The sequence below is a fragment of the Saccopteryx leptura genome, chromosome 5 (genome assembly GCF_036850995.1).
Source record: "Saccopteryx leptura isolate mSacLep1 chromosome 5, mSacLep1_pri_phased_curated, whole genome shotgun sequence".
Taxonomy (NCBI): domain Eukaryota; kingdom Metazoa; phylum Chordata; class Mammalia; order Chiroptera; family Emballonuridae; genus Saccopteryx; species Saccopteryx leptura.
This window is the reverse complement of record NC_089507.1, coordinates 217,916,031-217,930,689: the sequence shown is the minus strand read 5'-3', so window position 1 is coordinate 217,930,689 and position 14,659 is coordinate 217,916,031. Positions and strand designations below refer to the sequence as shown.

General features: G+C 55.8%; 1 protein-coding gene and 1 non-coding gene across 5 annotated transcripts in view; one reads left to right on the top strand and one right to left on the bottom strand.

Moving 5' to 3' along the window:
* The first annotated feature begins 9,159 nt into the window (after nt 1-9,159).
* On the top strand, nt 9,160-9,293 carry LOC136407346 (small nucleolar RNA SNORA66). Its single transcript, XR_010751891.1, has one exon. It is a non-coding gene; the product is annotated as a small nucleolar RNA SNORA66 (small nucleolar RNA).
* Nucleotides 9,294-11,798: 2,505 nt separating this feature from the next.
* Nucleotides 11,799-14,659, bottom strand: part of EBF4 (EBF family member 4) — a 45,669-nt gene continuing 42,808 nt past the window's right edge. For 3 of the 4 annotated variants that reach the window (XM_066384275.1, XM_066384276.1, XM_066384278.1), the window contains 2 exons: nt 13,838-13,913; nt 11,800-13,602 (listed from right to left, as the gene is read on the bottom strand). In XM_066384275.1, the coding sequence (XP_066240372.1) occupies nt 13,843-13,913 (71 nt within the window). In that variant the 3' untranslated portion in view covers nt 11,800-13,602; nt 13,838-13,842. Of the gene's footprint in view, nt 13,603-13,837; nt 13,914-14,659 lie in introns of all 4 variants that reach the window. The other variant, XR_010751478.1, reaches the window with a different exon arrangement.

Here is a 14,659-nt window from a genome sequence, read left to right as displayed (position 1 = left end):
GCTAGCTCAGCGGTAGAGCATCAGCCTGGCGTGTGGAAACCCTGGGTTCGATTCCTGGCCAGGGTATACAGGAGAAGCGCCCATCTGCTTCTCCACCCCTCCTCCTCTCCTTCCTCTCTGTCTCTCTCTTCCCCTCCCGCAGCCAAGGCTCCATTGGAGCAAAGTTGGCCTGGGCACTGAGGATGGCTCCATGGTCTCTGCTTCAGGTGCTAGAATGGCTCCTGTTGCAACAGAGCGACGCCCCAGATGGGCAGAGCATCGCCCCCTGGTGGGCATGCCAGGTGGATCCCAGTCGAGTGCATGCGGGAGTCAGTCTGTCTGCCTCCCTGCTTCTCACTTCAGAAAAACACACACACACAAAGATATGACCTGACTACATGTTGCAATAAACTCACTCCAAATATAAAGATATAAGCACCTTGGCCTGGCCTGTGGTAGCACAGTGGATAGAGCATCAACCTGGAATGCTCAGGAGGTTGCCAGTTTGAAACCCTGGGCTTGCCTGGTCAAGGCACATGTGACAAACAATTCATGAGCAACTAACCTAAGGCAACTATGAGTTGATATTTCTTGTTCCTCCTCCCAGGTCTCTCTGTCAAATCAATAAATAAAATCTTTAAAAAAAACATATATAGCCCTGGCCAGTTGGCTCAGCAGTAGAGCATCGGCCTGGCGTGCAAGAGTCCCGGGTTCGATTCCCGGCCAGGGCACACAGAAGCGCCCATCTGCTTCTCCATCCCTCCCCCTCTCCTTCCTCTCTGTCTCTCTCTTCCCCTCCCGCAGCCAAGGCTCCATTGGAGCAAAGATGGCCCAGGCGCTGAGGATGGCTCTGTGGCCTCTGCCTCAGGCACTAGAATGGCTCTGGATGCAACAGAGTGACTCCCCAGAGGGGCAGAGCATCGCCCCCTGGTGGGCATGCCGGGTAGATCCCGGTCGGGCGCATGCGGGAGTCTGTCTGACTGCTTCCCTGTTTCCAGCTTTGGAAAAATGAAAAAAAAAAAGAAAAAGAAAACACACACACACACACACACACAGTCTACCGGAAAGTTCTGTCCGTTTTTGGAATAAAACAAAATACAAATTTTTCTTACCGTCAATAAACTTTATTAAAAAATATATTTCCACACCAATCCTATCTTTCCGAATGTGGTCCGAAATGGTTTGCTGAGCTGAATTAAGCCTTTCTGCGATCTCCGATGTTGTCAGAAAAGGATCTTGCTCCAACATGGTCTTAACAACATCGTCATCGATCAAAGATGGTTGCCCAGAACGTGGCTTATCAGAAAGGTCGAAATCACCTGTTTTGAATTTTTCGAACCATCTTCTGCATGTCCTATCAGAAACTGTACCTTCACCAAACGCTTTTAATAAATTTCTACATGCTTCTGTAGCATTTCTTCCTTGTTGAAATTCGTATACAATACAGTGGCGTAAATGAACTTTATCAGTAGCCATGGGTACACTATCGCTTCACACATAAGACTAACGTGAATCAACTTTGCTTTAGTTACTTTGCTACATCAGTATGTATACATTAAGTGATAAAAATAGGCGCACATGCGCCAAATAAACATGTGCTTACGTGTCAAAACTTGTTGTGATAGAAACGGACAGAACTTTCCGGTAGACCATACACACACACACACACACACACACACACACTTTGAAAGGGAGCATGAAAACAATGTATCGCGCAAACAATGAAGGGAAAGCAGGAGAGGCTGTCTTAGTATCAGGCAGAGTTGACTTCAGGGCAAAGACAGTTAGCAGAGGCAGGAAGGGACATCATTATGTAATGATGTAACGGAACACGCCCAGATCTGTCCCCTGGGCAGCCTACAGTCAGCTCGCTCAGCAGAACTGCAACGGCATGTGAGTTCCCCCAGCTGATGTCCGAGCTCTGGACTTTCTCCGCTTGCAGCGAGACATTTCCTCTGACCAGGAAGCTCCCTCTGTTGTCTAGTTGCCGAGAAGTTCCCAGATCCCTCCTCCTTTCCGCATAAGCGTGTAGAAGTAGAATGAGAGTGGGCCCCCCTTCTCCTGGGGCTCTTTGAACGATGACTTCAGCCTTGTCTGGCTTAACAACCCACTATTTTGGGGAGAAAGGGACTTTGGGGCAATATATGCATTCTGCCCACACTTAGCCTGGGAGTTCCCGCTGGTAAACTTCCAAATAATGGTGTCCGTACCAGGTGTCATTAGAGGTGCTTGCCTTTACATTCCACTTGGCATATATGACAAGATGAAGAACACTTCAGCATAGTCTAGTAAAAGGGAAGACACAGAGACCCCTGTGTACAATGTATACTCTAGAGCCCTTTCGCATTTGCAAAAAGACACATGTATATAAATGCTTATAGAGGCCTTATTTATAATAGACCCAAATTGGAACCAGCCCAAATGTCCATCAAGAGTAGAATGTAAGCCATGGCCAGGTAGCTTAGTTGGTTAGAGCATCGTCTGGATATACTAAGGTTGTGAGTTCGATCCCTGTCAGGGTACATACAAAGAAATCAACCAATGAATGTATAAATAAGTGGAACAACAAATTAATGTTTCTCTCTCTCTCTCTCTCTCTAAAAAGAATAGAATGTAGAATAAAATGTTACATCTATGCAATGGAACTGTATACAGGAATGAAAATAATCACTACACCCACACAATGTGGGTGACTCTCATGAAAACAATTTTGAGTAGAATAAGCAAAACACAAAAGCCAAATGGACATATGTTGTTTATGGGTTTATGGGCTTGCCTGGTCAAAAAGCACATGGGGGGTTGCCTGACTTGTGGTGGCGCAGTGGATAAAGCGACGACTTGGAACGCTGAGGTCGCCGGTTTGAAACCCTGGACTTGCCCAGTCAAGGCACATATGGGAGTTGATGCTTCCTGCTCCTCCCCCTCCTCTCTCTCCCCCCTTCTCTAAAATGAATAAATAAAATCTTTAAAAAAAAAAAAAAAAAAAAAAAAAAAAGCACATGGGGGAGTTGATGCTTCCTGCTCCTCCCCCTTTCTCTCTCTCTCTCTCCTCTCTAAAATGAATAAAATCTTTAAAAAGAAAGACATTTAGATTTACAATCCCATTTCAGTTAGTTTTTATATATGTGAGATGTAAGTCAAGGTTTGTTATTATTATTATTTTGTATACGAAGGTCCAGTTTTTCCAGCACCTTTTGTTGAAAAACTGTTCTTTCTCCACTGAGATGCCATTTGTGTGAGTTTATTTCTGAAATTTGTAGTCTGTTGCACTGGTATGTATCTGTCCTCTCACCAAGGCCTCACTATCTTTTTTTTTAAAAATGCTTTTTAAATTTTTTTTAATTTTTTATTTATTTACTTATTTTTATTTATTCATTTTAGAGAAGAGAGATATAGAGAGAGAGAAGGGAGGAGGAGCAGGAAGCATCAACTCCCATATGTGCCTTGACTGGGCAAGCCCAGGGTTTTGAACCAGCAACCTCAGCATTCCAGGTCAACACTTGATCCACCGCGCCACCACAGGTCAGGCCTGCCTCACTATCTTGACAACCGTAGCTTTATGACACATCTCAAAGTTGGCTAGTATGGACGTGCAAAAGAATATAAAACTGGACCCTTACACAACAATTAATTCAACATTGGATCGATCATCTAAACGTAAGTGATAACATGATAAAATTCCTGGAAGAAAACGGGGACATCTTCCTGACGTTGGATTTACTGATTTCTTGGATCTGTCACCAAAAACATAGGCAACAGGCCCTGGCCGGTTGGCTCAGTGGTAGAGCGTTGGCCTGGCGTGCGGGGGACCCGGGTTCGATTCCCAGCCAGGGCACACAGGAGAAGCGCCCATCTGCTTCTCCACCCCTCCCCCTCTCCTTCCTCTCTGTCTCTCTCTTCCCTTCCCGCAGCCAAGGCTCCATTGGAGCAAAGATGGCCCGGGCACTGGGGATGGCTCCTTGGCCTCTGCCCCAGGCGCTAGAGTGGCTCTGGTCGCGGCAGAGCGTCGCCCCCTGGTGGGCGTGCTGGGATGATCCCAGTCGGGCGCATGCGGGAGTCTGTCTGACTGTCTCTCCCCGTTTCCAGCTTCAGAAAAATCCAAAAAAACAAACAAACAAACAAACAAAAAACATAGGCAACAAGAGAATAAATAGGTAAATGAGACTTCACCATCATTAAAAACTTTTGTGCACCACAGAATACTACAAGAGAGTGAGAAGACAATACAGAGAATGGGAGAAAATAGTCATAGAAATTCAAGTGCCCAAAAAATATATATAAAAAACACCTACATCTCAACAAGAACAAAAAACAAGCCAACTCAAAGATGAGCAAAGGACTGAAACACATTTCCTTGGAGAAGATGCACAAATGGCCAAGGAGTACACAAAAAGATAGATGCTCACCAATGAGCGGAAGGCGGGCACGTCATTATTAACTGAATGCACATCAGAACCGCAGTGAGCAAGCGCTTCCCATCCATTAGGACGGCCATCACCAGGGAAATAAAAAACAACAAGCGTTGTCAGTAATGTGGAGAAATCGGAACCCTTGCTCCTGCCGAGCGGGGTGGAGAGTCCAGGCTCCTCATGTGGTTTCCGCTGAGGAGCCGGTGGGAACCCACGGATGAGGTGAGGGGAGGGGAGGGGGGGCGTGAAAGTCTCGGCTTTCTGCGTGGTCTTCTCAAGCATCACTCTGGAGGGGGTGCTGGGGTACCAGCCCGCATCCTGGAAGGATGAGGTGGAGGCTGCTCCCTGGCCCCTGGCTGGTGTGGTCATAGGTGGGGACAGTTCGCAGGCTGGGCTGGAGTGGCAACACTTGGTCTGAAAGCGGCTGTCCTACCAAGGGGCTCCATTCTTGGTCCCTTGGCTAGGAAGAGCATGTTTCGGGGCTGGGGGGGGGGGTGTTGTTGTTTGTTGTTGTTTCTTGCACAACATTGGCATCTGTTCCAAATCTGGGATATACGAGGCAAAAAGCAAGCCCAGGGAACCCCCTGTTGAGTCCCTGCTCAGATACGGAGGTCCCCAGAGAACCTGCCTCCTCTTCTCCCCCTTGCAGAGTCGTTTTTACTTTTGTTTTATTTATATACGATGTACAGGGTTTTAAGTTGCGCTTAGCGGAGACATGGGGGGGGGGGTGTACATCTACTCCATTCTCTCAAACGTGGAAGCCCCACTGCTTTCTTGTTTTGTGTGTGTGTGTGTATGTGTGTGTGTGTGTGTTGGTGCATAAAGTCCTTTCTACACATTCTTTGTTTTCTCCTAATGCCCCTGCCACTAGCTTCCAGCTGAGGGTCCCCTTTCCAGAGCCCACTGCAGATCGTTACTCTCCGGACACGCCGCCGCCTCACCTTGAACCCCCCCTCCTCTCTCTTCTCGTTTCTGTGCTCTTCCCTCTGGCTCCCAGCCTTCACGTTGCCCCCGGGGAGTTCAGGTGGCTGTCACAGAAACTCAGAGGCGGAAACAGAGCAGCGCTCGGTAGTTTTTGTTTCTTTGTTTTGCTTTGGACCCTGGCTCTTGAGCATCGAAAGAGAACGCCCCAGGGAAGCAGGAGTTGATGCCAAGATGGCATCTTGGGAAGAAAGTAGACGGACAGGAAGATTGCCACCCTCCTCCCCTGCCATCGGAGGAAGTGACTGAGGGTCCCCTGATTGGGGAGGTAGAGGAGAGGGGAAATGGGGCCCAGACTGCGTAGTGGGTTTGGGGAAGGGGAAAAGGACCGATGTTAAGAGGTGGGCCAGCTTTCAGAGACGCCCGTGGCAATGGCTGAAGAGCCCCAGGTGGGCAGAGCCAATGTAGACGCCACTCACCGCCCTCCCAATGAGTGACCATTATTGAGTCAACTGCTCCACGGGTTCCACGTGTCCCCCGCTGCTGCAGAGCCCTGCTGGGTCTCATCTGATCTCCCTGGCTGGCTTCCTGCCCTTCGTATGTCGGGGGGCCCAGGACAGTCCCATAAACGGGAATGGAGTGGACAGAAGGGGGGTCCTTGCCACTCAGGAAGGTGTGGTGGCATAAAAGAAGGCCTAGCCCCTGTCCTCGGAGACACCAGGTTGATGGGTACCCTACAGGTCCTTAGTGTCCCACCCAGGTCATCCTCACCAGCCAGAGCTGCAGAGAGGGCTGGCTGCTAACGGCTCTCAACACCCCCCCCCCCCCACTAAGGAGTCTTCTTGGCCAAATGGGAGCTGCTTGACTCAGAGGTTCCAGGCTCCAGCCCACTCTGGCAGCCTGGGGCCCAAGCCTGGAGCAGGAGTGTTCGAGCCATCTTCTTGCCACAAGGAAGGTCCATCCGTGGCGGCTGCAGGGGGCGGGGGGTGGGCTTAGAGAATCATGCCAGATTCCTGCTGAGACCGCATTCTTGCTTGACTGTTTCCTCCGCCTGGTCCTGCCCCTCTCATCCCTTTCCTTCCAGAGAACACTCTCACATGCACCCAACTCCCCACGTCAGGGTCTGCATCCAGGGAATCCCACCCAATGAAACGGGCTCACGGCAAGTTGCCGAAGAAACAGTGGGGGCTGACTGCCCCGGCGCCCCCTCCTGCCGCACGACCGGACCGGGGAAGGAGAGCCTCACTGGGGCTCTTTCTTCTGCTCTGGGAGCCCCTCCCCTGGCCCCTGCACGTGCACACACAGGCACACACCTCCCACAGCCCCCTCCCCTGGCCCCTGCACACACACACACACACACAGGCACACACACCTCCCACAGCCCCCTCCCCTGGCCCCTGCACGTGCACACACACAGGCACGCACACCTCCCACAGCCCCCTGCAGGTGCACACACACAGGCACACACACCTCCCACAGCCCCCTCCCCTGGCCCCTGCACGTGCACACACACAGGCACACACCTCCCACAGCCCCTCCCCTGGCCCCTGCATGTGCACACACACACACACACACCTCCCACAACCCCCTCCCCTGGCCCCTGCTCGTGCACACACACACACACACACCTCCCACAACCCCCTCCCCTGGCCCCTGCACGCGCACACACTCAGGCACACATACCTCCCACAGCCCCCTCCCCTGGTCCCTGTTCGTGCACACACACACACCTCCCACAGCCCCCTCCCCTGGCCCCTGCATGTGCACACACACAGGCACACACACCTCCCACAGCCCCCTCCCCTGGCCCCTGCACGCGAGCACACACACAGACACACACACCTCCTCCAGCCCCCTCCCCTGGTCCCTGCATGTGCACACACACAGGCACACACACCTCCCACAGCCCCCTCCCCTGGTCCCTGCATGTGCACACACACAGGCACACACACAGGCACACACACCTCCCACAGCCCCCTCCCCTGGCCCCTGCACGTGCACACACACAGGCACACATACCTCCCACAGCCCCTTCCCCTGGCCCCTGCACGTGCACACACACAGGCACACACACCTCCCACAGCCCCCTCCCCTGGCCCCTGCACGTGCACACACACAGGCACACACACCTCCCACAGCCCCCTCCCCTGGCCCCTGCACGTGCACACACACAGGCACACACACCTCCCACAGCCCCCTCCCCTGGCCCCTGCTCGTGCACACACACAGGCACACACACCTCCCACAGCCCCCTCTCCCGGGCCTTCTGCTCCTGAGCTGAGCTCTCCTGCCCTCCCCTCCCCTCAGGAAGTGGCTTTGGAGGACTTCTCTGACCCTTGAGGTTTGATTAGGGGCTTCCCAGGCGAGGTCAAAAGGGGGTGTCTCTGCTTCGCCCAACAAGAGCAGAGAGGTGTCTGGCGGTCTCCTGATGCCTGCTCCTGTAAGGCCCCGGCGGTGGCACCGGCAGCGGGCACACCACCGCCAGGGCTGCCAGGTTTGGGGCCGCTCGGTGGCCGCTCCACTGCATTCCACCCGGCAGCCACAGTTTGTCTTGGCAAGGTGGCCCTCTGGGCCCAGCTCCACGGAGGGTCTGGGGAGCAGCCTAGACAAACCTGCTTGCACCACAGAAGCCAATGCTGGCCTGGCCCAGCTTGTGCTCTGAGTGAGTGGGGTGGGGGAGGGGGTGGGCCTGGGGAGGGGGGAGCCAGGCTCCCAAGCTGGTGGAAGCTAAGAGAGCAGTAGAGACAGGAGGCCCGGGCCAGAGAGCTTTCCTGGTGACACTCCATCCTGAGACAGGCCACCGGGCCAGAGAGCTTTCCTGGTGACACTCCATCCTGAGACAGGCCACCGGGCCAGAGAGCTTTCCCGGTGACACTCCATGCCGAGACAGGCCACCGGGCCAGAGAGCTTTCCCGGTGACACTCCATCCTGAGACAGGCCACCGGGCCAGAGAGCTTTCCCGGTGACACTCCATCCTGAGACAGGCCACCGGGCCAGAGAGCTTTCCCGGTGACACTCCATCCTGAGACAGGCCACCGGGCCAGAGAGCTTTCCTGGTGACACTCCATGCCGAGACAGGCCACCGGGCCAGAGAGCTTTCCCGGTGACACTCCATCCTGAGACAGGCCACCGGGCCAGAGAGCTTTCCCGGTGACACTCCATCCTGAGACAGGCCACCGGGCCAGAGAGCTTTCCTGGTGACACTCCATGCCGAGACAGGCCACCGGGAACTGGACTCTCAGGAGGGCTGTCCGGCTCTGGAGTGGCCCTTGACCACAGTGCCAGATAGATAGCTCTTTCCAACCAGGCCAGGGAGACGTCACCACCCCCTCTCTCCCGGCTGCTCCACAGCGACCACCAGCTCAGCCCTGGAGCCCTGGCACCCAGCCTGGGGGGGGCCACTGCACGGCCAGGGGGCATCGGGGAGCTTTCGCCCCCGGGCTTGGCAGGCGATGGGTAGGAAAGGATTCGGAGAACCAGCGTGCCAGGAGGCTGGGCCCCGAGGAGAAGCAGACCTGCTCCTTGACGGCGTTTTCCTTCCTCTTTCACACCCTTGGCTCCTTTTCTCTCGGGGAATAGAATGGAAAGGGTCTTGTTTCTGTGACTGCCCTGCTGGGAAGCCGCTTCTACATCTTAGAGCCGTGAGGTCTCTTCTGTTCTGCCACGGGGGGCGGGGCTCTGTGGACTCAGACCCCTCCCACCGGCTCTCCCTGCTGCTGGAAACCCAGAGGCGGTGGAAGGACTCCATGAGAGGTGAACTTGTGTTTCTTCTTGCTTTGGGGATGGGTAAGGATTTTTTTTTTTTTTTTAAGGATAAGCAAACACAGCACTAATCATGAAGAAAAGACTGGGGCAAACTTCATCACTAACTTTGCAAGATATTGCAGAAGTGACGAGAACCAGGCTTACCCAAGTCATTGTGGTGACTGAAATGTATTAGCTTCAGAAGCTACTGAGGGTGGTCCATTCTAGCCTACTGCAGTGTAAAAAAGAAGAAAAGAAAGAAGAAGAAGAAGAGGAAGAGGAAGAAAAAGAAGAAGAAGGAGGAGGAGGAGGAGGAGGAAGAAGAGGAGGAGGAGGAAGAGGAGGAGGAAGAGGAAGAGGAGGAGGAGGAGGAAGAAGAGGAGGAGGAGGAGGAGGAGGAAGAAGACGACAAAAAGACTGATAACTTGGATGACATTCATTTAAGAAGATCTAGTCATTAAAAATCCCGTGAGAGTGAAGAGAGGGATGGAGGACCTGAGTCCACAGGAGTGGTCAGTGCCCTACACCCATCAGGACCCTCACAGTGAGGTCTTCTTGTGGACACCAGACTTCAAGGTGGTAGCTCATTCCCTTCCATCACCCAGGACTGTTGTCACGGGGTGGGGGGAGGAGGTATCAAAGGAAGAAAGCTCCAGGGTACAAGTGCAAAGGTGTGGGTGGGGAGGTGGCAGGGGTTCACCCCAGGCTCAGAAGCCCCTGGAAGAGAAGTCTCTTCCAGGGGAGAGACACACAGTGATCTGTAAACATTTTCCTATTTGGAGAAGTCATCCCACGGAAAAGAGATTTTGGGGGCCCACGTGAACCACTTCAAACGTGTTCAATGATTGCCTCATTCTAAAGTGGACTGTGCGGTGGTGCCAATGGCCTGTGGTCTTGCTTCAAGGGCATGGCGCTCTATCATTTGGGTCCTCACAATGCGGTCCACAGTCCACCTGGAATTGGCTTGGGTGTATGATGTGAGATAGAGGTCAAGTTTAATTGCTTTTTCCCCCCTATGAGTATCCAACTGACCCAAGGCCATTTATTGAGAAGCCATCCTTTCTCCACTGCACAGCAGTTTTCATTTTTCTAGGAGATATTTTGTTTTTGGAAGAAGGTCAGGGCCCCACCAAGACGGACGGGGACGGGGAGACGGATGTTTTGCAGACTAGCCGCCAGGCTGGGCTCAGCTGCTGCCTGGCTTCCCTGGAATCACGAAGCTAGTCCAGAGTGGGCCCCCGTCTGAGCCCAGTGCCGCCTCACAGGCCGCCTGCCCCCCAGGGTAGGATGCAGGATCCGGCAGCCTGGTTCTGCTGGGAACACACGGGAAGAAGGCAGAGGACCTTCCGGGAGATGCTCCCTTTCTGAAGATCGAGTAACCACGTGTCTTACCTCCATCCTTCCCTCACCCTCATTGGCCTTGTGGGGGAAAAAAAATGTCCAGGGGTGGGGTGGGCCGATGCTGAGAAAGGTCTTTTTGTCACCTGGCCTATAGAAACAACCTGGGCAGTTTTTGTCACTTGGGTCTCAGGAAAGCTGGGACCCGCAGAGGAAGGAAAATTCATACTCATGCTGAAATTATTTCAAGTACAAAAAAACACAACTACCTTTTTCACAGGTTGATGGCCAAGGACCACCTCCCGCACAGACAGTTCCACCCACACCCTTCATTGTTACCTCTTCAGAGTACACCTGTCTGGCCCCCCTGCCAGCATCTGCATGCATTCATTTCTTCATTCATTCATTCACTGCCTGACCATATCCCGGAGCTTTACCACCACCGGCTCACCGGAAGTGTGGGGGAGCCCGAGCTTCTGGGACCTGCACTACCACCACCCGCTCACCGGAAGTGTGGGGGAGCCGGAGCTTCTGGGACCTGCTCTACCACCACCGGCTCACCGGAAGTGTGGGGGAGCCGGAGCTTCTGGGGCCTGCTCTACCACCACCGGCTCACCGGAAGTGTGGGGGAGCCAGAGCTTCTGGGGCCTGCTCTACCACCCACCGGCTCACCGGAAGTGTGGTGGAGCCGGAGCTTCCGGGACCTGCTCTACCACCACCAGCTCACCGGAAGTGTGGGGGAGCCGGAGCTTCCGGGACCTGCTCTACCACCACCGGCTCACCGGAAGTGTGGTGGAGCCGGAGCTTCTGGGACCTGCTCTACCACCACCGGCTCACCGGAAGTGTGGTGGAGCCAGAGCTTCTGGGACCTGCTCTACCACCCACCGGCTCACCGGAAGTGTGGGGGAACCGGAGCTTCTGGGACCTGCTCTACCACCACCCGCTCACCGGAAGTATGGGGGAGCTGGAGCTTCTGGGACCTGCTCTACCACCCACCGGCTCACCGGAAGTGTGGGGGAGCCGGAGCTTCTGGGACCTGCTCTACCACCACCGGCTCACCGGAAGTGTGGGGGAGCTGGAGCTTCTGGGACCTGCTCTACCACCCACCGGCTCACCGGAAGTGTGGGGGAGCTGGTGCTTTCCTTCCCCTCCCCGGGAAGCTCTCAGCCACCGACTGATGGAAGTCGGGGTATAAATACTCCAGCCCCCTCGCCCCTCAGGTGGGAAAAACTCTGAAGTGTGTTCCCGCCCATCTAGCCGAGTTCTCCAGCAGGAAACGTGTCCAGGGTTCTGCTTCTACGGGAACCCAAACTCAGACACGTCGGAGAGAAAACGGTGTTAGCCCGAGCTGCCATAACAGAATCCCACAGACGGGGCGGCTGGGCGAGTAGAATTTTATTTCCTCACGGTTCCGGAAGACAGAGGGACCGAGGTCAAGGCGCCGGCTGATTTGGTTCCTGGTGGGGTCTCTCTTCCTGGCTTGTGGAGAGGCGCCTCTCACTGCACCCACACGGGGCAGAGAGGCCTCTAGGGGGGGTCTCTTCTTCCAAGGACGGCAGTTCTCTCAGATTGGGGCCCCGTCCTCAAGGCCTTTATATAACCTTAATTCCTTCCTTCAAGGCCCCTCCTCTAACCAGAGTCACATGGGGGCAAAGGTGAGGTTTCAGTGTAGGAATTTGGGCAGGACACACTTCAGTCCATGGCCAGCAGCACAGCTGATGAGCTGTGCCTGCTCCGGACCAGGGGTGGGCAGTGTCCTCTCCTACAGTGGTCTGAGCGCAGCGGAGAGACTTCTGAGGACCGACATCCCATCTCATTCCCACCAAACATGGCGCCCGACCTCTCAGGAGGAGGGTAGTAAATGAGCCCAGGAATGTCGCATCTTGACTCCTCTTCCTCCCACACTCTGAGACAGGAGAGCTGAAGGCGGCTGAGCCTGGAAGCCCAGAGCTACCTCCCCATCCCCCTACCTCCAGCCCCCAGCCCAGAGGAGGCCCTGTACTGCAGCCTCCGGCCCAGAAGGATCCTACTTCTGGGCCTGTGTTCGCCTGGGCAGGGCTCAGGTGGCTCTGCTCTGGTTCCCAGCAGCTGCTGACTTGGGGGAAGACAACCCTGACTCTGGCCCTGACCAGCTAGCTCGGGGACAGAGCCCTCGGTGGCCAGATGGCGCTGCCAGCCAGACTGTGTCCCAGGTCCTCCGGCCTGCCAGGCTGCACCCCGCATCCGCTCCGCCCCACAGGACCCGAGAGCTGACGCGGGCAGGGGATACTTGCTCAGTTGAATTCTGGGGTCGTTAAAAAAAAAAAAGCCCAACGGTGCAAGGAGGCTCCCCAGGGGCACGCTTCTGAGAGGCTTCCTGAGAGCTGCCCAGCCGCCGAGAAAAGCAGACCCACACCAAGGAAACGAGCAGGAGAGGCCGGGCGGCCACCTGCACCCGTGTTTATTCTCCTGTCTTCTCCGACCCCAGCAGAGCAGAGTGTGGTGCCAGGGGACGCCCAGGCCCATTCCGTGGTTCTGCGGGGCCAGCAGTCGTGTGTGTGTGTGTGGGGGGGGGGCAGAGTCTATGAAGCATCTATGGGGAGGACGGCCCACAATGCAGAGGGCCTGGCACCCCGCTTCTGCGCTGCCACGCCTGAAGCCCCCACTGGGATTCACGATGTGGCAAGCATGAGTGTGCGGACCGCAAGGGGGGTGCGGCAGCTGTGGGGGCAGCGGCCACTGGAAGCCCCATGGGAGCCTGGGTGGGCCCCGAGGCTGCTGGGCCAGCGAGATGGGTCAGACACAAATGGGACCTTCCCAGGCCACCTCTCCCTGAGCTATATCCTCTTGCCCACAGTCTCCTTCCTGTGTGCTCCAGCCTGTCTTCCCGGTGCCCGCCCCCCCCGTCTGTCAGCACCACGTCCATCTTCTCCAGAGGAGCCGGCCCAGCGAGTGAAGTCCTGCATCCCAGCACCTCCCTGGGCGGCTCTCCTGCCCGGAGCATCAGCACAGTGCCCAGGCTTCTAACCAGCCCCGGGAAAGGGAGGTGAGAGAAGCCGGTTGGCTAGGAGGGGCCTTGAGCACAGGGAGGTGGTCCTCTCCCCACTCGGGCCCACGGGTTGAGGTCTGTCCGGAGCCCTGGCCCTGCATCTGTCCTTGCTGCCGTCCAGGACGTGGGTGTGAATCCTGGAGGGACCTGCAGTCGGGGCCAGCAGGGGCCAGACCTGCGGACCTGAGTGGGAGATGCAGAAAAGGTCCTGGAGGAAGGCTGGCCGCAGGGGGACAGGCAGGAAGCCGCTCCTCTACACTGGTTCAGTTTGGGACGTTGCCTAGGCAACGGGGCCCCGACGACTGTCTAGATGGGCCCTGGAGGAGACCTGGACCCCAGCCCCCCATCCTTGCTAAGGTCTATGGAAAGACAGCCCATCCGAGGCGGAGGAAGGAGGCAAGACCAGCCAGAGACCTACCGCAGTTAGGAGTACGCCAGGCCCTGTAGCCCCCGGGCCGGAGAGTGGAACTTCTCAGAGTCCTCAAAAGGCTGGTCTGCGGTAATCAAGGGGAGGGGCTGTAAGCCACGTGTGGAGCCTGGGGACCTGATCTGCCTGCCTGCTCTCTCCCGGCTGGGGACACTACGCGGGGGCATGTGACACTGCCCGGGTACAGAGCTATCAAGAGCCACACCCAGCCCTGGCCTGGAGCCAGCATTGCCGAGTTAGGTGGGATGTGCCCCTGCCGAACCTTTGCTGACCTAGCATCCCCCATTGAGAGATGACTCTGGACTCCTCTTCCCCAGCCAGCCTCCTCCAGAGGGCCCAGCGCCAGGTGAGGAAGCCGATGGCCAGGAAGCCGATGGCCAGGGAGGGACCAGGACCGAAAGGAGGCCAGCCTCCCAGAGCACCGACACCAGTCACTACAGCAGCAGCACCGTATCTTCATGAAACGCATGGCTTCCATCACGCCTGCCTGACCCCTTCCCAGGGTTCTCTTTGTGGGCAGGAGAAATCGATGGCCCTCTGTCCTCCCCACCCCTAATATTTTAAGCTCTAGACACGTTTAGGTTAAGAAAAACAAGAGAAGGCCCTGGCCAGTTGGCTCAGCAGTAGAGCGTTGGCCCAGTGTGTGGATGTCCCAGGTTCAATTCCCGGCCAGGGCACACAGGAGAAGCGCCCATCTGCTTCTCCATCCCTCCCCCTCTCCTTCCTCTCTGTCTCTCTCTTCCCCTCCCACAGCCAAGGCTCCATTGGAGCAAAGTTGGCCCGGGCACTGAGGATGGCTCTGTGGCCTCCGCC